At 36.4% G+C, this 24,306-nt stretch overlaps 4 protein-coding genes and 10 non-coding genes across 14 annotated transcripts; 12 read left to right on the top strand and 2 right to left on the bottom strand.

Moving 5' to 3' along the window:
* Window positions 1-4,990: 4,990 nt before the first annotated feature.
* Window positions 4,991-6,471, bottom strand: LOC111486215 (40S ribosomal protein S29). Its single transcript, XM_023133263.1, has 3 exons — window positions 6,305-6,471; window positions 5,321-5,420; window positions 4,991-5,211 (listed from the first exon to the last, which is right to left on the bottom strand). The coding sequence occupies exons 1-3, from the start codon at window positions 6,364-6,366 to the stop codon at window positions 5,203-5,205; spliced, it is 171 nt and encodes a 56-aa protein (XP_022989031.1). The 5' UTR covers window positions 6,367-6,471; the 3' UTR covers window positions 4,991-5,202.
* A 1,577-nt stretch (window positions 6,472-8,048) lies between these two features.
* LOC111486151 (leucine-rich repeat protein 2-like) lies at window positions 8,049-11,302 on the bottom strand. Its single transcript, XM_023133179.1, has 7 exons — window positions 10,901-11,302; window positions 10,485-10,617; window positions 10,332-10,403; window positions 9,700-9,843; window positions 9,555-9,626; window positions 9,385-9,456; window positions 8,049-8,355 (listed from the first exon to the last, which is right to left on the bottom strand). Exons 1-7 carry the CDS (start codon window positions 10,977-10,979, stop codon window positions 8,289-8,291), a joined length of 639 nt encoding a protein of 212 aa, XP_022988947.1. The 5' UTR covers window positions 10,980-11,302; the 3' UTR covers window positions 8,049-8,288.
* A 537-nt stretch (window positions 11,303-11,839) lies between these two features.
* TRNAN-GUU lies at window positions 11,840-11,913 on the top strand. Its single transcript has one exon. It is a non-coding gene; the product is annotated as a tRNA-Asn (tRNA).
* A 147-nt stretch (window positions 11,914-12,060) lies between these two features.
* Window positions 12,061-12,134, top strand: TRNAN-GUU. The gene has a single exon. It is a non-coding gene; the product is annotated as a tRNA-Asn (tRNA).
* Window positions 12,135-12,320: 186 nt separating this feature from the next.
* On the top strand, window positions 12,321-12,394 carry TRNAN-GUU. Its single transcript has one exon. It is a non-coding gene; the product is annotated as a tRNA-Asn (tRNA).
* Window positions 12,395-12,716: 322 nt separating this feature from the next.
* Window positions 12,717-12,790, top strand: TRNAN-GUU. Its single transcript has one exon. It is a non-coding gene; the product is annotated as a tRNA-Asn (tRNA).
* Window positions 12,791-12,884: 94 nt separating this feature from the next.
* TRNAN-GUU lies at window positions 12,885-12,958 on the top strand. The gene has a single exon. It is a non-coding gene; the product is annotated as a tRNA-Asn (tRNA).
* Window positions 12,959-13,141: 183 nt separating this feature from the next.
* TRNAN-GUU lies at window positions 13,142-13,215 on the top strand. Its single transcript has one exon. It is a non-coding gene; the product is annotated as a tRNA-Asn (tRNA).
* A 183-nt stretch (window positions 13,216-13,398) lies between these two features.
* On the top strand, window positions 13,399-13,472 carry TRNAN-GUU. Its single transcript has one exon. It is a non-coding gene; the product is annotated as a tRNA-Asn (tRNA).
* A 311-nt stretch (window positions 13,473-13,783) lies between these two features.
* Window positions 13,784-13,857, top strand: TRNAN-GUU. Its single transcript has one exon. It is a non-coding gene; the product is annotated as a tRNA-Asn (tRNA).
* Window positions 13,858-14,234: 377 nt separating this feature from the next.
* On the top strand, window positions 14,235-14,308 carry TRNAN-GUU. Its single transcript has one exon. It is a non-coding gene; the product is annotated as a tRNA-Asn (tRNA).
* A 114-nt stretch (window positions 14,309-14,422) lies between these two features.
* TRNAN-GUU lies at window positions 14,423-14,496 on the top strand. The gene has a single exon. It is a non-coding gene; the product is annotated as a tRNA-Asn (tRNA).
* A 1,604-nt stretch (window positions 14,497-16,100) lies between these two features.
* LOC111486209 lies at window positions 16,101-18,273 on the top strand. The gene is made up of 2 exons (XM_023133251.1): window positions 16,101-16,221; window positions 17,778-18,273. Exons 1-2 carry the CDS (start codon window positions 16,181-16,183, stop codon window positions 18,073-18,075), a joined length of 339 nt encoding a protein of 112 aa, XP_022989019.1. The 5' UTR covers window positions 16,101-16,180; the 3' UTR covers window positions 18,076-18,273.
* A 767-nt stretch (window positions 18,274-19,040) lies between these two features.
* Window positions 19,041-21,420, top strand: LOC111486117 (probable E3 ubiquitin-protein ligase RHY1A). The gene is made up of 3 exons (XM_023133133.1): window positions 19,041-19,577; window positions 20,198-20,388; window positions 20,913-21,420. The coding sequence occupies exons 1-3, from the start codon at window positions 19,359-19,361 to the stop codon at window positions 21,280-21,282; spliced, it is 780 nt and encodes a 259-aa protein (XP_022988901.1). The 5' UTR covers window positions 19,041-19,358; the 3' UTR covers window positions 21,283-21,420.
* The last annotated feature ends 2,886 nt before the right edge of the window (window positions 21,421-24,306 follow it).

The following is a 24,306-nucleotide window of genomic DNA, read 5'->3' as shown; positions in this document are numbered from 1 at the left end:
TTGTCGGGTTTGGTACGTAGGGATACCCTCTCTCTTTGGGAACGTCCTTGTTCGAGTTATCTTAGGCACATATTTTCCACGCTTTCTTAAGACTAAAGGTTGAGATATTTGGGGGAGTTGTCCTAAAGAAAAAGGCTTGGGAGAAGTCAATGTAACTCTAATGTGGCTGCTCAATATTGCCAAAAATTGGGTGCCTTGCAAGTTCATGAAACTATATATATATATATCATATATGTATATATATATATATAATTTCATGCCATATTTTTTAATTAAGTTTTTTAAGTTAATCTTTTTTATAATATTGGAAATTTTGTTATATTATGATTAAATTATTCCCTAAATATATCACCATTATAAAAAAAAAATATTAAGATATGTGCTTAATACTTCCAAGACTTTGGGTTAGTAAATTATTTTTTTTTATTTCAATTTTTTTTTTTTTTTTTAATGACTGCAATTTAATGTGATTTGGGATTAGTCATTACCCATAATAAAACATGAAAAGGTAAATTTTTAAAAAATAGTAATTTTCTCTAGGAGGGTAATTTTTTTTTTTTTTTTAATGACTGCAATTTAATGTGATTTGGGATTAGTCATTACCCATAATAAAACATGAAAAGGTAAATTTTTAAAAAATAGTAATTTTCTCTAGGAGGGTAATTTTTTTTTTTTTTTTAATGACTGCAATTTAATGTGATTTGGGATTAGTCATTACCCATAATAAAACATGAAAAGGTAAATTTTTAAAAAATAGTAATTTTCTCTAGGAGGGTAATTTTTTTTTTTTTTTTAATGACTGCAATTTAATGTGATTTGGGATTAGTCATTACCCATAATAAAACATGAAAAGGTAAATTTTTAAAAAATAGTAATTTTCTCTAGGAGGGTAATTTTTTTTTTTTTTTAACCCACCAAATCAAATGACCAACAATTTTTAATCTTAAATTTTATCAAACTTAACCCTCACATGGTGAGATGTCACATCTATTAGAGAGGAGAACGAAACTTTGTTTATAAGAGTGAAAATTTCTCCCTAACAAACATGTTTTAAAATTGTGAGACTGACCACGATACGTAACGAGATAAAACAGACACAATCTATTAATGGTGGACTTAAGCTGTTACAAATGGTATCAGAGCTCTGCCAACAAAAACGTTGAGCTCCCAAGTGGGTGGATTGTGAGATCCCACATTGATTGAAAATGAGAACAAAACATTACTTATATCTGAGATTCACGATGTATGCTAGCTGTAATGACAACCATTGTGAGATCCCACATTCTGAGGTTCACGACGTATGCTAGCTGTAATGACCCAAAAAAGAAAAAAAAAACCCGCAAGTTTTTCCGACGAGAGTAGAGTTTCGCGGATCCCACGTGAAATGACAATCATACCCCGCTCAACCTTCAACCCATGACTCCCAGAACACCTCAGAATGACTCCAACTTTTCTCGACGAGTTCCAAACCACCCGAAAATCGACGTCAAACGCTCCGTTACAATCACGAAAAGGATCCCTAACTAACTCAAGGTACGATTTGTGTCTTTTTGTACGCGTCGTTGTTGGTAACCGAGGTTGAAAATTGGGTTTTCCTAAACGTCCTTACATCTGTGGGGCGACAAATAAAAAGGAAAAGGAAGAAAGAGAACCGAAATCGGCATCGAAACACCGCGGGAAGGAGAGAGAAAATGCGCCGGAAAATTGCGTAGAAGTCAGGTTAGGAAGACGAGATCCATTGGATCCGGGTCAATCCAGATCCGAAACCCAAGACCCCAGCCCGACTCCTTTCCCCTCAGCCTCAACCTTCGGCCCAACCCAGTGGCCCAAACCTCAATCCAGGTCAGTAGCCCATGGTTCAGTTGAACCAACCCGAGACCAGACCTGTGGTTCAACAAAACCGGTCTGCAGCCCAATATTCCCGAGGACCAAAGGACAGGTCCAGCACAGTACTCTCGGCCCAGAAGCCCAACAGCCTCGCCGGTAGTTAGTGACCCGAGAGCCAACCCGAGCTCGAGACCCAAACCAGCCTCAAGCCGATGGCACGTCCTGCTGCAGCCACGTGGCGTCCAGCAGTGCAAGCACTCCTTCCGCTCGGCTAGATTTAAACGGCTCAGCCTCCCTCCGGCGACGCTCCAGCGCCTCCCAGCAGCTGTTTCGGCTCAGCTCACCTGTTTTTGGCCCCGTTTTCACTATTTCGACCCTCTCGGATCCTTTTTTGGCCCTGATTAAGGTAATCCAGGCCGTTTTCGAGTCATATTTTACATTTGTTGAGTGATTGGTAATTTAATTGTGAAATACTAATGGAAAGTGGCGAACGGTGTGATAGGAAACACACCTTAGCAACGTAGGAAGCAACTCTCAAGGAACGGGAGCTTATGTTTAGCTAATTAGGGAGTATTTCGGCCAAGGCTAACCAAGTAGCTGACCTTACTATAGGATAGACTAAAGATTGTATGAATTATGATGATGTATGAGTATGACGTTGTGCTGTGATGTATGTTATATGTACGTTATTTATGTTTCGATGCACGACGTACATGTTATATTTGATGCACTTGATGGCTTTATGATGGGTATGATGTATGCATGACGATATTATTAAAATGATAATGTTTTTCATATTGAGCAAGTTTTATGATGATGAGTGTCATGCATCATGTCGTTAGATTGACATAGGACACAACCCTAAAAGTATGAAAATGATATTAATGTACATATCAACGAGCATGTGTTATATAGTGTAACAAAGAGATGAGACTAGAGGGTTGTGTCAGAAGAGAAGTATAGTTGGATTTAGAGGGACCTCATGTATATTGTGTACTCACAAGTATAGGGCTACTTCCCTTAGAGATGATGAGTGCGAACGCGCACCGTATGATGATGAGTGTGAATGTGCACGAGTGCGAATGCGAACAGATGAGGGTGTTCATGAGGCGCATGACACTATAAGGTTCCGCTGACCTTCAGATGGAGCTACAAATTAGCTTGACCAGATGGTTCAGGGGGTGTGCGAGCGCCCTAGGGATTCACATTCGCACGTGTGAGTCGTGTGTAGGGAAGTACTACATATCCAATTTTTCCGAGACTGGAGACCATCCTTATAATCTTTAGAGATAAATCCCTAAATCATGATTGCATGTGTTTGCATTAGCATGACCCCTATAGTGGGGTCACTTACTGAGTATTTCTCAGACCATGTGCCATATTGTTTTTCACGTAAAGGCAAAGCGCCCATGTATGGTTAACAACGACATCGTAATAAGAAATTGTGGGGCGTGCATAAGGTAATTGCATATTTAAAATTCCTAATCTTAGATTAGAATAGGTGTTTTCATTTCATTTATTTAAATTATTTAATTTGTAATTGCTTTTATCTTGTTTTGAATTCCAGCCTAACGTTTTGAAACACGTAAGTTCGATGTGTTTTCTAATAGTCATGTATTCTGAAGTTTTAAATTTTCCGCTATTTATGATGACCATTTTTAGAGCTATATTCCGCATTTAAGATAAACATAAGACGTTAGTGATAACTCTGGATATATGAAAATTTATGGTCGTTACACTAGTGATGGACTTAAACTATTACACAAATAAATTAATTCAATTTGATCACTATTATCATCTTTTTTCACAACGTGCATCCCTAATTTTTATTCTACTATGCATCAGGCCATTCTATAAATAATTCGGAGTTAACGATCACATATTTGAAACGAGTAAAATAGAATTTCACTTAACAATTTTTGTCCAATAACTTACCCTCCAACCTCTTCAAGTACATGATTTGTCTTGTTTTTTTTGGTAACACCCCCCTCCCCACATTAAATAAAATTAGAAAATTATTTTCATCACAAATTTTCAATCAATCAAATCAAAAGGGGTCAGAGAAAAAAAAAAAGAAAAAAAAGACCAAAGTTATTGATATGACCATTATTTTGTATCCGGATTTGTTAGTTGGGGAGGAGAACAAACCATTGTTTATAAGGGTGTAGAAACCTTCCTGTAGCAAACTCGTTATAAAACCTTGAGGGTAAACCCGAAAGGAAAAGCCCAAAGAGGACAATATCTGCTAGCAGTGGGTTTAGGTCGTTACAAATAGTATCCGAGTCAGGTTTTGGACGATGTGTCAGCCTTTTCGCTGTTCCCCGAAGGGGGGTAGACACGAGGCGGTGTGCCAGTAAGGACGTCGGGCCCCAAAGGGGGGTGGATTTGGGGGCGGTCTCACATCGATTGAAGGAAGGAAAGAGTGTCAGCGAGGATGCTCAGCCCCGAACAGGGATGGATTGTGATGTCCCACATTGGTTGGGGAGGAGAACAAACCACCATTTATAAGGGTGTGGAAACCTTCCCCTAGCAGATGCGTTTTAAAGCCTTGAGGGGAAGTCCGAAAGAAAAACTTAAAGAGGACAATATCTGCTAGCGGTGGGTCTAGATCGTTACAAGTGCCAGCCTTCTCATTGTTCCCCAAAAAAAGGAAAGCCGAAAGAGGACAATATCTGCTAGCGGTGGAACTAGGTCGTTACATAAGTGAACTTGTTAGTGTAATTGTTGTTAGTGTAACGACTCTAAATTTCTACTACTTACTAGAGTCACTACCGCCGTCATCATCTATATTCATATGTTGAATTAAACATTTAAACCTTCTTCATAAAAGGTAAACTCATCTTAAAATACTATCATGAATTTACTTTATTTAACAAAATTAATTCTTTATATTAGCAGTCGTGCATAAAGTGTGTGTAAGTAGCTTGAACTCTTGCCTAATTCAATGATATTTACCAGCAAAACTAGTAGTGCAAAGCATGGCTTGAGCTATAAATTATTTTATACTCGTCAAGTGTCCAAATGAATTTGTGTGCACCTAAACTAATGACAACTCAAGCTATCCCTTGGACATTAACTTAATCAGCACTTCAATCCACATACCAACAAAAAGGCAATATTATCGTTCAGAAAGAATTAAGGAAAAAGGGGCAGAGAAGAATGCGGTGCTGAATGAAAAACACTTAACTTAAATCTTCAAAATTAACAATCATTGTTGTAGTCTAAGTTCAACAATCAACTGAAGATTCCAGAAAAAAAAAATGAACTAGAGACAGAATCGAAATTCAAGGTTCCTTCTGATATATATATATAATGAAAAAGCTGCAACCATATTCCCTCCATCGACATTTAATGGAACTGAGAAAACTAGGCCATTTAGCGGTACTGCAAGAACAGTTGAGGTTCAACAGATCAAGACATTGAAGAACTTTTGGATGTATAGTTCAAAATATAACCAATATGATCAAATAGTCATGAACTCAGAAAACCTTACCTTGATGAACCCAATTTCCTTGGCGTTGCTGCGGAAGCATTGTCTGCAGCACATAAGCCCGTACTTTCTGATCAACCCATGAGGGTTTCCGCAAACCCGGCTACAATAAACATCAGACATATACAAAAAATTTAATTCAAACAGAAAAAGACCTTCATATCATATTACTGGATAAATGTTAACAACCAAAAGCATCTATATATATAAATATCCAAAAATCATTATACTCAACAATGGAAGTATATACAGCATCTCACGAATTCTTTCATTCACCCAAGTTCACCCAACAGCCACAAATGTTACTAGTGACTAATTACTAAGAACTCCCAATGTTTCATCGGCATTAAAACTATGATCCTAATCCCATAACAATTTAGACGAAAGATAATAAGAACATTGGCTTAATCAGGGATTCACAGGGAAATTCACCAATGTGCTAATATCCAAAGAAAACGAGGATTTCATACCTAATCAATTTAGACAAACTATACAAATCAATGGAGATTCATACGGGAACTATTTTGCTATTACTTCACTTAAATTGCTCATCATAGCCAATTTAACACAATATTTTCAGCACGAATATACAGAGATACGGAAACCCAAATCAATAGAAGAATGAATCCTTCGCAGAATGTGTACTTATCGGGAGCAAAAATATTGATAAAGTTAACTTCAACAGATGGATAGAAGAAAATCAACACAATCAACCGTTACGCTTGCCTCCATTTATAAAAGAAACATAAAATCATTACTTGATGAATTATGTCGAGAACAAAAATCAAAACCAACAACATAATTTTGCCTCCTAGTCAAAATACCACGTAAAATTAACAAGACTCCCGACTTTACACTCTCTAATCTAAATAAATAACCATGATGTTCAAGAAAAATATGAGATCTCCAATCACAGGATAGAAAATTTGATTAGATCACATCGGAATCATCTCAAATGCGAAACAGAGGGGGGAAAAAACAAGTTACCAGGTGCGGGAGCCGGGACCATAGCTCTTAGGGTGCGAGTTCCAGACGTTAGAGTGCCCCATGCTTGGATTGCCTAAGAGATTGAAATCTTAAGAGCTCGTTAAGCCTTCGAAAATCCTCGCAAGCGGCAAATGCTTTCTGAAGAACCAGAGGAAGAAGAAGAAGTGAGTATTTATAGGGGAGACATGGAGAAGAAACCCTAGCTGACGTGTACGGAAAATATGCATTGTTTTCTTGCTTTTATTTATAATATATTTGTTTTTCTTAAGTAAATTTTTAATATTCGATTTTTTTAACAATAACAAATTTGAATATTTGATCCATTATTTCAAAATATAATATTTTAACCAATTACTTATTTAAAATTTACATAAAATAAGTTTAAATATTTAAATTTTCACTCCACATATTTTTTTTACTTAGAAAAATAAATTTGAAAGTTGATATTTACTTAATTGAATTTCATAAGGCTTTATCTCATTGAATATTTTAATTACATCTTTATTTATTTACATTTTAATTCAAAAAATATTTTTCATGTGGTAATTTTAATATTGATTTGATTTTAATATTTTTTAAAATTATATTCATCTATTGAAGTATTATATTTTTAATTATGAAATATTATTGAATATATTATGTTTTATATTCTTAATATAAATTACATCAAAAATAAAATTAAATTTGGGATTTTTTATAAATATTATTATTAAAATTTTAAATTTTAAAAATTATGTTGGTAGAATATATATTATATTTTTGCTTATAAAATATCATTAAATTTTTTAAGATGTTTTACATTTTGCAATAAAAATTATATTGTAAAATGAATATTATGCATTAAAAATGTTTGAACCAAGATTTTAGAAAAAGACTCGATTCTTTATAGGAAATCTTTATAGGACTCAATTCTGCATTAAACGGGAAACTTGGCGAGCATGGAGAATAAAACTCAATACCGTTAAAAAAGATGATGGATAAAGTAGGATTGGAAGAGATTGAAAATACGAAGAATTATCTAAACTTCGACCACACAATAATTATGTATTCTTAACACATATTGCATAATTCTCCTAAATATATTTTCGAGGCTACACGACTCGAAGGTATAGATTACCGAGCGTAATCTGATCGCTGTATGTAATTGTATGTAATTTGATTATCGTGTAATCTGATTGTCGTATAATATGGTGGTTGTGTAATCTGAATGTGGTGTAATCAGATTGTTGTGTAATATAGTTAGGCGGTGTAGTCCGGATAGGTGTCGATTGCCGGTATATTGTGCTTGTAGGTAGCCATGGTTAAGGGGTTTGTGGTAATAGTTACATGTTGTGTGTTTTGGGTAACTAGCCACCAATAGTCACCTTTGGGGTGATTCTAGAAAACGTCTATACAATAAAGGTTACACGCTGTGTTTCGGGTAACCAGCAATTAAGAGTCAATGAGAAGAAATAGGAGGTGAGGTCCTTGTGGTAATGGTTACACGGTTTCGGGTGACCAACTAGGAATAACTACCAAAGTAAAAGTGGCATTGATATTGTAGTGCCATTAATCACCTGATGCGTGTTTTGGTTGATCGACTTGTGACAATTCATATGTTGACCCCAATAGGGGAGTTCCTTACTGAGTATTTTTATACTCACCATGTTTTTTTTTTTAAATGATTTTTCAGGCGAACCTGTGGCACGGAGGTGACGAGTAGGATGCGGAAAGAAGAGTTTATTTTGTTCATTAATCCCATGAATACCTTGAAATTGTTGTTAAATTTCTTGTTTAGTTTGAGATGAATTTGAGCTACATGGAAAAAGAAATACCAAAGTTGGGCGACTATAGAACTAATTCTCATTCTCGTTCTTGCCGAGAGTTGAAGCTAATACATTCTTTATTTTGGTTCCTATTAACTGTCACAAGGATAATAATTTTTACTCGAACCTATTACCGTCCGAGCCACGTTGTTTCGAGACTAACGACGAGCTAGAGAGGTTTAGCATCCAAAGTCATATGGAACAAGTCCTTGCAACTCGGGGCCACTTAGCCTGTTGTTTTCATAACTGCAGCAAAGAAAAGAGCATATACAGTTAATAATTCAATTGAATATGTACTTTGGGATTCCAGGTTGGATTGGTCATGGTGACAAGCAAGAAAAAGATAAGAGTGGCCAGAAATATTCAAGAACGAAAACCAATCGTTTCACAAAATGATCGCGAAGAACGACTAATGACGTATGAAATATGGACACTTTAACAAGAGTTACAAATCGTATCAGAGCCCGACACCAGAGTGAGGACGTTGAGCCCCAAAAGAGGATGAACACCGAGCCATGTGTTAACGAGAATGCTGGGCCCCAAATGGGGTAGAATGTGAGATCCCACATCAATAGGAGAGAGGAACGAGTGCCAACAAAAATGCTGAGCCCCGAAGCGATTGTGAGATCCCACATCGATTGGGGAGGGGAACTAAACATTTTTTATAAAGGTGTGGAAACCTCTCTCTAGCAGACACGTTTTAAAAACCGTGAGGGAAATCCCGGAAGGGAAAGCCCAAAAGGGACAATAACGGCTAACCGTAGGTTAGCTTAGATGGTTACATTTCAGATACTCCAACAGCCCATCACTAGTAGAACATTTGTCAAATACTTGTTGGCACAATAGACATGAGTTGGATACTAGTTAAACAAACGAATGCATCCAATAATCGTTGGGCAAAATAAGTTGCCATGAATAGTACTCTAAAACAAAAATAATAAATTTTTGGAGTAATATACATCAATACTTGTTTATCAAGTATATGAACATGAACTTATTAGCTTTAAACTTTCTTTTTGGATACTGTACATTTTAGTATAAATGTACTTGCGTAACCGTGTCATATAGTTTTAGCAAGAATGCGTAACCGAGTTTGAGTCACTGCTTTAGTTTCGACCCACGGTTGTTCAGTCATATTGAAATTCTATGAACGCCCAACCGGCGATCCGAGTATTTAGGTTCAGACAATATGCCAGATAAGAACTCACCATTCTAACATATGGGTTCATGAAATGTGTCCAGCAGAGAGAACAAAGATCTAAAGAAATTGTTTACCTTTCCATTGAGAAAGTTGAAAATGGGCCATCAACTGGAATTGTTCCACAGAGCTCATTGTTTGAGACATCACTGCAGAAAAAGTTGAAGATAGCGTTACTAAAATGAATAACGGGCGAGCGAGAGGGCAAGACTAGAGAACAAAGCAGTTGTTTCTAAACCAAACATACAAAATTTTGAGTTTAGAGAGTGATGCGAGTTCCCTCGGGATCGATCCTGTCAACTTGTTGTTGTTCATCTGTCTGTTTACACAAATCGAACCAAATGAGACACAATTGGAGCAAAACTGTTCAGTGACAATAGAAAGTTGCTTACAGAAATCTGAGCGACTCGAGTTTGGCAAAAGATTTCGGGATTTTTCCTTCGAATTTGTTCTCATACAAATCCATGCTTACAAGGTTTTTTAAATTACCGAGCTCTGTAGGGATTTCGCCCATTATCCCATTCCTGTAGAGCTCCCTACAGGGCATCGAAAAACACGAGAAAGGTCAGTAATGCCTGATGAATATAGCAAAGCCATCACCTTGCCATAAAGAAGCTAAAATCTCAAGCTAGTTAACCTAATTCATTCGTGGACCATGAAACAAATGGAAGAACAAATTCTTTGTGGTTAAATTTACAAAACAAGCCTGCAAAACTCCTTGAAATAATTCTTTAGAAAATGAAAAGAGGGTTATCTGATCTTTCAGCCATATAGGATTTCATATCTTTTTAGACATTAATTAAAGTGAACCTATAAGTACAACAACTGTCAAAAAAACATACTTTTTTCTATGAAAAATTCTCAGAAAAACAACCCCATAACCTACAGCTCTAACTATGCAATCCATCGTGTTCAAGAAATTAAAAAATGTTCACAAAACTGTTCATAATCCACACTGCAGAACACAAATACATAAAAAAAAGATCTAAATAATTCTCAAAATGATGAAGAGGGTGAGCAGTACAGATACTGTAGATGCCGGAGCTCGCCAAGTTCAGGCCCCAAAGTCCCAGAAATATTTGAATTTCCCAAATCCCTGAAAACACAGAAAGAAAAGAACAAGAATAAAGAACCCAAATAAAAACAGTGAGAAAGAAACACAAGGGTAGAATCTCACAAGCGGATCACATGGCTATCAGAATCACAGGTAACATGAAACCAAGTGCAAGGATTAACCAGAGTAGGGTCCCAACTCTGCAGCACATTGGTGGGATCAGACAGCCTTCTCCTCAGAGCATGCAAAGCATTTCCTAAAACCAGAAGAACAACCCAAAAACATGAACAAGAAACTAAAAACCAACCTTCAGAAATCAAAAAGAAAACAAAATTTTAAGAAAAGTTATCAGAGGCAAATCATCAAACAGTTCATGGGCATTCAATTGCATTCAGAGAATTAGTAGAAATTACAGGCGAACAACCCAAAAACATGAACAAGAAACTCAAAAACCAACTTTTAGAAATCAAAAAGAAAATAAAATTATCAGAGGCAAAACATCAAACAGTTCATGGGCATTCAATTGAATTCACAGTTACCTTCAGAATTAGTAGAAATTACAGGCGAGAAAGAGATACCCAGAAGGAGAAAGAGAAGGGGGAGAGGGAGAGAAGCCATTGGAGAAGAAAACAGAGAAATTGAAGCAAACCCCAGAAGAGAAATGGAGGTAAAAGCGAAGAAAAAGAAAAGATGAGTACAAAACAGTGGGATTGTTTGACTGAGAGAGAAGGATGGGTCAAGTCAGAGAAGAGAAAAGAGGGGAAAATATAGAAATCAGAGAGAGAAACTTTTTGACAGAGGTGAAGAGAAGAGAAGAGAAAAGGCATAGTTAGTGAATTGGGTTGGTGGGTTGATGAGGGGACAGGTTGGACGCGTGAAATGTGGCGGTGGGGCCGGCGCCGGTGGGGGTCCACCACCGTTTTCATAAGAGGTTTCTTCCTTCCGGGCTGTGGCTTTGGGGAACCGGTGGACAGAAAACGCAGGGAAGAAGAGGGTTTTGACAGTCATCCTTTCGTGCTGAATGCCTTCCATTGTACCCTACCATCACTACTTATGTTCTCATTTTTCCTTTTTTGAGGAAAAAATTATTATTAGTTTTTTATTTTAATTTTTTTTTAAATCTTTTGAATCTTCATGGGTAAAAAAAAGATTTTTTTTAATCTTGAAATATACCTTAGAAAAAAAAAAAAAATCTATAAACACCTCATAAATTAAATAGTTTTATGCTGGAATAGCTCAATTTGTTAGAGCGTGTGTTTGTTATAGCGTTTATTATTGTTTTTTTTTATTTAAAAAAACTTTTATTATTATTATTTTTCTAATTTTACTAAAAAAAAATTTTTAAACAGATGTGATGGAATAGCTCATTTGATTAGAGTGTGTGGTTGTTAACCACAAGGTTAGAGGTTCAACCCTCCTTTTAGCTTTTTTAATTATTATTTTTCTAATTTTACTAAGAAATATTTTTTAATAAATGTGCTGGAATAGCTCAGCTGGTTAGAGCGTGTGGCTGTTAACCACAAGGTCAGAGGTTCAAACCCTCTTTCTAGCGTTTATCATTGTTGTTTTTTTTCTAATTTTACTAAAAAATTTGCGTGTGGCGGTTAACCACAGGTTCAAACCCTCATTCTAGCTTTTATTATTGTATTTTTAATTATTATTTTTTTAATTTTACTAAGAAATATTTTTTAACAAATGTGCTGGAATAGCTCAGTTGGTTAGAGCGTGTGGCTGTTAACCACAAGGTTGGAGGTTCAAACCCTCCTTCTAGCGTTTATCATTGTTATTTTTTTTCTAATTTTACTAAGAAATTTTTTAAAAAATGTGTTAGAATAGCTTAGCTAGTTAAAGTGTGGCGGTTAACCACAGGTTCAAACCCTCCTTCTAGCTTTTATTATTGTTGTTATTTTTAATTATTATTTTTTTTAATTTTACTAAGAAATATTTTTTAACAAATGTGCTGGAATAGCTTAGCTGGTTAGAGCGTGTGGCTGTTAACCACAAGGTCGGAGGTTCAAACCCTCCTTCTAGCGTTTATCATTGTTGTTTTTTTTTCTAATTTTACTAAGAAATTTTTTAAAAAATGTGTTAGAATAGCTTAGCTAGTTAAAGCGTGTGGCGGTTAACCACAGGTTCAAACCCTCCTTCTAGCTTTTATTATTGTTGTTATTTTTAATTATTATTTTTTTAATTTTACTAAGAAATATTTTTTAACAAATGTGCTGGAATAGCTCTATTTTTAATTATTATTTTTTTAATTTTACTAAGAAATATTTTTTAACAAATGTGCTGGAATAGCTCAGCTGGTAATTATTATTTTTTTAATTTTACTAAGAAATATTTTTTAACAAATGTGCTGGAATAGCTCAGCTGGTTAGAGCGTGTGGCTGTTAACCACAAGGTCGGAGGTTCAAACCCTCCTTCTAGCGTTTATCGTTGTTCAAACCCTTCTTCTAGCTTTTATTATTGTATTTTTAATTATTATTTTTTTAATTTTACTAAGAAATATTTTTTAACAAATGTGCTGGAATAGCTCAGCTGGTTAGAGCGTGTGGCTGTTAACCACAAGGTCGGAGGTTCAAACCCTCCTTCTAGCGTTTATCATTGTTGTTTTTTTTCTAATTTTACTAAGAAATTTTTTAAAAAATGTGTTAGAATAGCTTAGCTAGTTAAAGCGTGGGGCGGTTAACCACATGTTCAAACCCTTCTTCTAGCTTTTATTATTGTATTTTTAATTATTATTTTTTTAATTTTACTAAGAAATATTTTTTAACAAATGTGCTGGAATAGCTCAGCTGGTTAGAGCGTGTGGCTGTTAACCACAAGGTTGGAGGTTCAAACCCTCCTTCTAGCGTTTATCATTGTTGTTTTTTTTCTAATTTTACTAAGAAATTTTTTAAAAAATGTGTTAGAATAGCTTAGCTAGTTAAAGCGTGGGGCGGTTAACCACATGTTCAAACCCTTCTTCTAGCTTTTATTATTGTATTTTTAATTATTATTTTTTTAATTTTACTAAGAAATATTTTTTAACAAATGTGCTGGAATAGCTCAGCTGGTTAGAGCGTGTGGCTGTTAACCACAAGGTCGGAGGTTCAAACCCTCCTTCTAGCGTTTATCATTGTTGTTTTTTTTCTAATTTTACTAAGAAATTTTTTAAAAAATGTGTTAGAATAGCTTAGCTAGTTAAAGCGTGGGGCGGTTAACCACATGTTCAAACCCTTCTTCTAGCTTTTATTATTGTATTTTTAATTATTATTTTTTTAATTTTACTAAGAAATTTTTTAAAAAATGTGTTAGAATAGCTTAGCTAGTTAAAGCGTGGGGCGGTTAACCACATGTTCAAACCCTTCTTCTAGCTTTTATTATTGTATTTTTAATTATTATTTTTTTAATTTTACTAAGAAATATTTTTTAACAAATGTGCTAGAATAGCTTAGTTGGTTAGAGCGTATGGCTGTTAACCACAAGGTTGGAGGTTCAAACCCTCCTTTTAGCGTTTATCATTGTTGTTTTTTTTTTTCTAATTTTACTAAGAAATTTTTAAAAAAATGTGTTAGAATAGCTTAGCTAGTTAAAGCGTGGGCGGTTAACAACAGGTTCAAACCTTTCTTCTAGCTTTTATTATTTTTTTAATTTTACTAAGAAATATTTTTTAACAAATGTGCTGGAATAGCTCAGCTGGTTAGAGCGTTTATCATTGTTGTTTTTTTTTCTAATTTTACTAAGAAATTTTTTAAAAAATGTGTTAGAATAGCTTAGCTAGTTAAAGCGTGGCGGTTAACCGGTTCAAACCCTCCTTCTAGCTTTTATTATTGTTGTTATTTTTAATTATTATTTTTTTAATTTTACTAAGAAATATTTTTTAACAAATGTGCTAGAATAACTCAGCTGGTTAGAGTGTGTGTCTGTTAACCACAAGGTTGGAGGTTCAAACCCTCCTTCTAGCGTTTATTTTTTTTTTCTAATTTTACTAAGAAATTTTTTTAAAAAGCTTTTATTATTGTTGTTATTTTTAATTATTATTTTTTTAATTTTACTAAGAAATATTTTTTAACAAATATGCTGGAATAGCTCAGCTGGTTAGAGCATGTGGCTGTTAACCACAAGGTCGGAAGTTCAAACCCTCCTTCTAGCGTTTATCATTGTTTTTTTTTCTATCATTGTTGTTTTTTTTTTTTTAATTATTATTTTTCTAATTTTACTAAGAAATTTTTCAAACCCTCCTTCCCGTGTTTATCATTTATCATTGTTGTTTTTTTTTTATTATTATTTTTCTACTTTTACTAAGAAATTTTTTTAATAGATGTGTTGGAATAGCTCAGCTGGCTAGAGTGTGTGGCTGTTAACCACAAAGTCAAAGGTTCAAACCTTCCTTCTAGCGTTTATCATTCTTGTTTTCATGCTCCTAACCACAAGGTCGGAGTTTAGAATAGCTCGGTTGGTTAGAGCGGTTAGAGCTTGTCACAAGTTAGAGGTTCTCCTTCTAGCGAATAGCTCAGCTTGTTAGATAATCCATGATAAGACAATTCATCATAGTTTTTTCTAATCAATCGTTAATGCGATAGACTTGAAATTAATTGAGTTCTACGCGATCACATGATGTCTAGCTTCAATACCCATTTGTATTGGTCCAAGTCTACCACTAACAAATATGCATTCATTTTCAAAATCAAAGTTTTTATAATGACGTGATGACCTTAGAGTGTTTTATTGTCTTTCTAGCTTCCATACCCATTTGTATCGGTCCAAGCCCACCACTAACAGATATGCACTCATTTTCAAAATCAAAGCTTTTATAAATGACGACCTTAGAGGGTTTTATTACCTTTCTAGGTGGCATTTGATTATCTTAATTAATGAATGATTCCTCGAAGAATAAATTCTTAATTTTTAACTTTTTTTATCTTCTCTTACTAAGATTTAGGAGAGTGGGACACTCGGATACCGTGTGACCATTAAAATTGTTGTTATTCCACTACATAGAATAACGATGAAAGTCATTCAATTGTTTGAGGCTGTAAGATCCCACACCGGTTGGGGAAGAGAACGAGAACGATACACCCTTTGTAATGGTGTAGAAACCTATTTTTAGCAGACTCGTTTTAAAAACGTTGAGAGAAAATCCGAAAGGGAAAACCTAAAGAACACAATATCCGCTAGTGGTGGGTTTGAGCTCTAACAGAAGTCCTCTCTCTATTGAGCTTCTTGGAGTGCTTGCTATGCTAGGGGTTGTACAGCCATAGGTCGGAAAAGATCGAAGCTGAAGATCACAAAATGCAAGACAACAAGGGGCAAACGAAACGCTTGGATGAAAGAAGAAACGAATCAATTAGATGTGCCTATCCGAAGACCATAGCTAAGTCTGCTCGATTTATTTCTTACTCTGATACCATGTTAAAATACGTACGGAAGATGAACAACGGAGACACGAAAACAATTTTGCTACTTTTGGTGACAAAAACAGCAAGAATCACAAGACCCAAATCCTTACATTTTGTGAAAGGCATCCAAAGAAAATGACATTAAATCATAGTTTTAAAGCCACACATTAGAAGAACCCATTCGATCCCCTTTTGAAAATGTTGAAATCCCTCTAATGGGCAGCCTTCCTTTTCAAATTCTCTTCATTGGATTTGGGCTAAAGATTGTTATTCGAGAGGGACGGACGAGGACTACGATGACTAAGTACTTATATGTCCTACAATCACTCTTCCAAAAGCCCTATAAATTGGGATTTTCCCGGAAAATCACTTCTCACAACCTGTTTGGCTCATTTTCCCGGAAAATTACTTCTTCCAAACCTGCTTGGCTGAGATTGTATGGCAAGGACTTCTGTGCAGGCGAATGCATTGCTTTTTAGGTAATAATCATCTTGTTTTTGTTATGCTTTTGTTTCTTTCTTTTGTTCTTTTAACGGGGTCGGAGTCATGCATGAACCTGCCCTAGAAATGACGAGGGAGAAAGGAGAGGTTTCTCCCCGTTATCTATGTTGGATGATGAAAGTTCCACATCGGCTAATTTAGGAAATGATCATGAGTTTATAAGTGAGGAATACTAACTCCATTGGTATGAGGCCTTTTGGGAAGCCCAAAGCAAAGCCATGAGAACCACACTCAAAGTGGACAATATCATACCATTGTGGAGAGTCGTGTTCGTCTAAGAATCTAAACAGGTCGATAGATAGTAATTACATTCCTCGTTCCGTCATGACCTAGTCTTTGCCTCACTCCACTTTTATATAAAAATAAAAGTATATTATTGTAACAGTCTAAGCCCATTGCTAGCAGTTATAGTCCGGTTTGACCCGTTACGTATTGTCATCCCTCACGATTTTAAAACGCGTATACTAAGGAGAGGTTTCCACACTCTAATAAGAGTGTTTCATTTCCTACTCCAGCCGGTGTGAGATCTCACAATCGCGTATACTAAGGAGAGGTTTCCACACTCTAATAAGAGTGTTTCATTTCCTACTCCAGCCGGTGTGAGATCTCACAATCCACTCCATTTCCACACTCTAATAAGAGTGTTTCATTTCCTACTCCAACCGGTGTGAGATGTCACAATCCACCCCCCTTGGAGTCCCAGCGTCCTTGCTGGCACATAGCTTGGTGTTTGGCACCCACTACTAGCAAATATTATCTGGTTTGACTCGTTACGTATCATCATTAGCCTCACGGTTTTAAAACGCGTCTATTAGGGAGAAGTTTTCACACTCTTATAATATATTTCGTTTTCTACTCCAAGCCATATGAGATCTCACAATCCACCCCCCTTGAAGTCTCAACGTCCTTGCTAGCTCACCGCTTGGTGTCTAGCACCCACTGCTAGCGAATATTATCTGCTTTGACCCGTTACGTATCATCGTTAACCTCACGGTTTTAAAATGCGTTTACTAGGGAGAGGTTTCCACACTCTTATAAGAATGTTTCGTTCCCCACTCCAACCGATGTGAGATCTCACAATCCCCACCCTCTTTAGGATCCTAACGTCCTCATTGGCACACCACTCAGTGTCTGGCACCCACCGCTAACAAATATTGTCCGCTTTAACCTATTATGTATCACCGTCAACCTCACAGTTTTAAAACGTGTCTACTAGAGAGAGATTTTCACACTCTTATAAGAATGTTTCGTTCATTCTCCACTCCAACTGGTGTGGAATCTCACAATCTACCCCTTTAGGATCCCAGCGTCCTCGCTGACACACCGCTCAATGTCTGACACCCAATCTCTAGCATATATTATCCCCTTTCTCACGTTTACTAGGGAGAGGTTTCTACACTGTTATAAGAGCGTTTCGTTTCACACTCCAACCGATGTGAGATCTGACAATCATTAAATATTTGTTACAAAGATATACGAGTTCAAACACGTGTCTCAATCAAGTAAATGAGACAATAATGATCTCTTTTTGCAGGAAAGTGAAGCAATTGAGGCGCCAATTCAGCAGCCTTGCAAATAGCTCACATAATAAAGAGGAGACAGAAACAGAGCCATTGTCCTATAACTCATCAACGTGGGTGCCCCATCCCCGGACTGGAATATACTTCCCTCAGGGCCATGAGTGGGTCATGAAGGATGTCCCTGAAAATGCAGCTTCCTTCTCTCCCGTTTTCTGGTTCCGGGATTTCGATGGCGTCGACGACCTAAACCCCGACACTCATCCCTCTCCCGGACCTCGGCTTGCTGCTGTTTTAGGTGCCACCCAGGATTGATCTTGGGGGAAGATGGCTATCAACTTGAGAGTTAGCATAGGTGTTTAAAGTTGGGAGTATGGATGGCCAATCACCAAATTGGCCTAGGAATAATGTAAAGTATGATGGTGTATTGATCACTCACATCTTCCATAATAAAGTGAATAAATAAGTAATCTATCAATTTAGAGGTACATAAATGAACCAGAACTACATCTAGTCGAGATGATCCTTAGGATAAGATAGCTAAGAAAGACTTTAAAAAATTGAAAGTTACTATTTATACCAATAAAGTGGCATTCTTTCTTAGTAGTTCAATCATAGAAACTCAAAAAGTTAACCTTACTTTGTTTTGAGCAATTCTATGTTGGGTGACCACCTATAAATTTGCTTAAAAAGCATGTGGGCGAATAAAATTTATTACATGTTATGATAGATATTGAAATGAGGAGCAAATGATATCAGATATTAGAGTCACTTGTTGAGTAGTTTTTGGTTAGTGATAAGACTGACGACGATAAGTAATGAGCTAGAGAGAACAATATTTACTAGCTGTGGTTTTGAGCGGTTACAAATAGTAACAGAATCAGTCAACGAACAGTGTGCCAGCGAGGATGCATACCCCCAAAGGAGGTGGATTCTGAATCTCATATCGTTTGTAGAGGGAAACCATATGGTCTATATATTAATAATTATAATTTTTTTAAACATTTTTTTTATAAAGGTAAAAAATGTTAATAATATTTTTAAAGTTTTATAGACAATTTTTTAAATATAATATTAATGTTAAGAGTATTTTTAAAAAAATTTAAAATGTTGAAAAAGATATTTTTGAAATAAATTATTGTCATTCTCATCTAAAGTTTACACTAAAGATATATATATATATATATATATATATATATTTTGAACATTTATGAATATTTTTGAGATTTTAGGATTTTTTTGTTATTATTAATTTAGGTTTTTTTTTTTTTTTTTAAATTCTCCCGAATTATTTAATCATAAATAAAAGATAAAGATAAGAATCTAGTAACCTGTTGAGTTCCGATCCAAGCTCGAGTTTTCCGTTCTCTTCGTCTTCATTCAATCTGTCTCGTAGCGTAAGTAACCAAGCAATCCTCCGCCATTTCCTGCAACTTCCAACGATATTTCTCCGTAATTTCCCCTCTTTTGCTTCCCACTTTTAATCCCTCTCCAGTTTCCGCTTCCTTTTCCTTCCCTTTTTGTGAAACCGCCTTCAATTTCAGATATTTCGTCAAATTTGAGGGGAAGAACAAGCATTCGAGCAGCTGAGTCTGTGTATGACGAGCGCTTCGGAGCTGTTTCATAGTCGGAGGTATAGGTTGGGTCGCACAGACGCGGATTTAGGGCTTGATTCTGAGCCTCCCGATCGGCATCTTCAGTATCAACGCCGCCATCATGGTCATAATGGCAATCACCGCCGCGTTTTGAACGCCTGTGGTGCTTTCCGCCGGTCCTCGCTGCAAGAACGCCATCAATCTCCCCGGTTTTTGAATCCTGTAAGAACAAACAAATTTGACAAACTTCTCTGTTTGTGTTAACTTTATCGCGTGCGGATTTTTCTGTGTTGTTCTTACTTTGGAAATGATTTTAACTTCGAGAAATTTATATTAATTGGCTGCTAATTGTTGGAGTTGGAAGAACTGTTCAAATTTTATTTTGATTGAATTATGTGTTTGTTTCTGACCTAACAGTGTTTCTAAACTGTATAGCCAGTTAGGAGGAATATAATGAAAAGAGCAGCTATGCCCTAATTCATCAACTTAAGTTCTTGGTCCGAGAGTACTGCTCTTTTCACCTAACCATTGACTTAGGTTTTTTCTGGATTTTGGATTGATCAAACAAGAACACTTGTCCACCCTGCTGTTAATTCAGTGATTATTTTCGTTCTTCAATGCTAATTCTGTTTTCATATTGCTGTGAAATCCTTAGAACCAAAATAAATTGAATGCTAGAACTAGGTTTTGAAAGTGATGACTAAACTTTCCAAAATTTATTAGCTTTTACTTCTACTTGGCTATGAAGTCTTGATTTAATTGTGGTTTTCTGGGTTGCTATCTTGGACTGAATGTTGAATTCAATTAGTTTGGAGGTATTGACACTCCATATCTTCTTGTAGCTTGCTGTCGATCGATCGCCTGCTCAATCTGAATCGGGTATAAGCGTTGGTTCTAGAAATAATATCAATGCAAATATTCAGAATAGCTTGAGGCCTGGGTTAAGTGGGGATTCCAGATTGCCAGGCTCTGTTTTACTTGCAAGAGAAAGGCTTTTCGAGAGATTGAGAGGCGCCTCTTCACCAACGATCAGGTTAGTTGCTATTCTATTATCATGTGCTTGTTTAGACTGCTTATACATAAAAGTTTGGGAATTCAATTGGAATTGTAACGGCCCAAGCGCACAACTAGAAGATATTGTCCTCTTTGAGCTTTCCCTTTCGGGCTTCCCTTCAAGGTTTTTAAAATGTGTCTGCTAGAAAGAGGTTTCCACACTTTTATAAAGGACCGCTTCGTTCTCGTTCCCAACCGATGTGGGGTCTCACAGGAATAGTCCTCCTAGAGACATAATCTATATACCTATTGACACGTCATGAGTTTGCCTGTGGCATCTTTCGTACGATCATGACTGCTATGAATCTGCTTGTATCATTTTCTTTGTTAATAGGGATTTGCCTGCATTGTATACTCAGAAAATAGGATCCAATTCCTATAAACTCATACAATTTCTACTCTCTACGAACTGTCGAGCTATCCCGTTTCATTTTATTCTCCTAGATTTATATATGGATATGGTTTATTCATCTATGGTCATAACTGAAGTGGTTTATTTATCAGAAATGGTCTTGTTGAAGCATTGGATTGGAGTCCAGAAATTTCAGCAAGTCGATCACAGATGATATCCCTCGAGGATGCTGACAGGTTGCGGTTGGTTCCTGCAGTCAGCAAGAGGCCCCCTGGTCTCTCACTGGAGGCAATCAACTGCTTACAACTGGAGCGTTTTATCGACATAGAGCATATCATTGACGATGACTTGACGATGACAACAACATCAAACGATTGTAGCATATGTCTAGACAGTTTCATAGATGGAGACAAGCTCATTCATTTGCCCTGTAAGCACAAATTTCACCATGCTTGCTTGGAACCATGGATTCGAACTTGTGGTGAATGTCCATATTGTCGACAACATATCGTTGTTAACTAATCTTTTCTAACACGTTTTGCAACTCGGGATTTTGTGTATGTACAAAGGTTAAGACAGTTGACCAACAACCATCAGAAGTTGTGGTATTAATCCCTCTAAGTTGTGAGTTGAGACCAAATTGTGTGGGAATTTTATGAAGGTGTGTAGGACACTATATGCTGAGAAAAGGATGGTTTTTTTTGTACAAAGAGAATGAAAAAGCAGTCGTCTGTGTACTCTCGTTAAAAACTACTACTGCCATTCATTTTGAATTCTTTTTAGCTCTGATTTCATTATTTTCCGTATTTGTAAGTAACCTACAAAATAAACCATTAAAAAAAAGGTACCTATCTCTCACAATGGTGCAATGTCACAATCGCACTTTTGCAGCAAACGAACGTGTGGCACTTGTTCAAATCCAGTGTTCAAGTCAGCGATGAGAAATCTGAACGTCACGGACAATGTTGGCATTTGTTTGGGTCTTGAATCATGTTTGCGAGAATTGTTTTAAAAAATGTGAGCGAACTCCTTACGCTACATGTCGGGGCATTTTAGCCATGACTGGTGTAGACATAAATTTGGGGATAACATGGTGGGTGTTAGCCTGCTCGTCATCCATTGGAGGTTAGCTGGTGAACTCGTCACAAAGGCCATGTAATCAACCGAGGTTGGGGGGAGTAACCCCTTGTACGTGCCAGTGCCGCTTACTACCCGCATGATCAATGCTCCCCATGACGATTCATCGTGCAGGGTAATCCGAACTATCAAGTCACACATCCCTAACCAGCCTCACGCCTAACTCAAACGGTACCCTATCGGAGTGAAAAGGGAAGTGGAAACTCCATAGACACTATACCAGCTGTTATCAGCCTACGCGACTACCTTTGTTTACCAGGGTTGTCGTGGTGGTCTTCTACGTCCCTAAGGCAGTTTGGTGGCCTTGACATGGATTCATGGCTCCAGGTTTCACAGTTCCGACTCTTCAAGTCTAGTTCAATCGGGAGCTCTAATTGTCTTTCACGATTCTAATACGCTTACTACCCGAGGCATTCCATCTTAGGTAATTGTCTAGTCAAACAAGATTAGGTAGTTCCATCTTAGCTCATGTGTGGGCAGGTCGGTCAGCTTGGTCAGCTACCGATTTTAAGCCCTAGCAAGTGTGGTTTACCTACAAATATTTTGGGAGTGACACGTAGCGTGCTCGAAGTGGTTGAGAATCGGGTCGATTCAGTAAAAAGGTTGGTGCGCGGATCTTAGGTCAAATACTAATCGAGTCGGGCTGACTCGTGACACGCTTCATTGCCTATAGTCAAACATGCTTCTCCATTCCATGTCTGATGCAAGGAAATCACTTGGTCAAATGCACTCTACCGCCTGCTGTTCGACACGTGTCACTCGACCTTCTTCCCTACAGAACCGTCTTCCAGGATGTGTGTGTTTTTATGATTTCAACCTAATTTCTTTGAGATTTCATTACTTCTTTCACTGAACTCGGATTTAATTAGTTCCTTCACCAAGGTCGTAGAGTTTTCATTCGTTTACACAAAGGTACTTAATTTTTTTTAGATATCAACACACTAAAACAATTGCACTCAAACTTAGGGTTTTGAACGTTCTTACCAATTCTTGGAACTCCCCAAAACGTTGATTTCTTACTCAAATTTCTTCATGAAACTTGACAACATATTAAAACTTTAAAGCCTAATTCCTTAGAAAACTCACAAATTGTAAAGAAAATCGAGACTAGAAACTCATAGATCTTACCTTCCTTCTTCTTCTGTTCTTGACGAAATCGAACGATCCGAATGCTCGAATCTATACTCCTTGATCCAATGTTCCTTTCTCGAAAAGAACTCTAGGTAAACCTTGGGAAGACTCGCATTTTTCCCTCTTCTTCTTCTCAAAATCGAACTTTTTTTTTTCCTAAAGCCTTGGAGTTTTCTCAAACATTTTCCTTCTACGCCTTCACGAGAATCAACCTCTAAGACCCTTGATAAAATTCCATAACTTAAAAAATTAAATAAAAAATTAGTAAAACTTAGTATCGATTTTAGGGTGTAAACATTTTTTTCTTTTCGTTTCAATTTTTTTTCAAAATAATTTTTAAAAATGCAAAGACGACCACTGGAACTGTTGACTAATCGCAAAGGAAGAAGAAAATGACAAACCGAGCATGCCTATCACGTGGCCTTTACAAAAAAGGATATTTTTTAGTTAATAGAAAAATCATGATTTAAAGACTCATCTCTTAGTTCTTAGTTCTTCGACTCATGATGAACTTTGAGAGAGTTTTGCTCTATTACTTTGGGGCGGATAATTAGAAATGAAATCATGGCTTCAATCGAGAAGAAGAACCCGCGTCGAGAATTAGGTAATTTTCGATTTTTTAAAGTTTTTTTTTTCTCTACTCTTTGGCCAAATAAATTGTTTCTCTATGTCGAATTCATGAACAATTGCTCGTCTTGCCAACGTGCACCGCCTAATCTAATCGTGGGTCATTATCGCTACTGAAACAAAAAACTATATATATTCAACCGAAGTATACTAAATAATGAGATAAGCTTAAATGAAGTAGATTACTTAAACCCAATCATTGAGGTAAGCTCGTACGAGCTAGCTCATATGACCTTGAACCCAATGATTAAAATAAAGCTTAGATGACTTAGCTTGTTCGAGTATGAAACGAGACCCCTATACTTAAGATAAGCACAAGTTGAGTTGACAAAATTAGAGATAAGACTGTAACCATGCATATGGGTTTAGTCTTTACCAATATAGGAGCAGTGATCTATATCCTATACAAGTATTTATATAAGAGCCCTTTCCTGTTTATTTTCTCTCTCTCGTAAATTAAAGATGAACCATACAGATTCAACACGGGTTCCACAAGTTCGGGTCATGCTTCATTGTGATGGTCGACCTCACCCCTTGTCGAGGGTGGTCAGTGGTTCGATCCTTTTATTCTAGCTCGAATTTGTCGTATATTAGACTTTTTTCTATTAATTTCGTTCCTACTTTCTCTTATAACTAGAATTTACTCAAGTG

This window comes from Cucurbita maxima, unplaced genomic scaffold, assembly GCF_002738345.1.
Source record: "Cucurbita maxima cultivar Rimu unplaced genomic scaffold, Cmax_1.0 Cma_Scf00011, whole genome shotgun sequence".
Taxonomy (NCBI): Eukaryota; Viridiplantae; Streptophyta; class Magnoliopsida; order Cucurbitales; family Cucurbitaceae; genus Cucurbita; species Cucurbita maxima.
The sequence above is the reverse complement of the archived record's forward strand: the minus strand, read 5'-3'. Positions and strand labels throughout refer to the sequence as shown.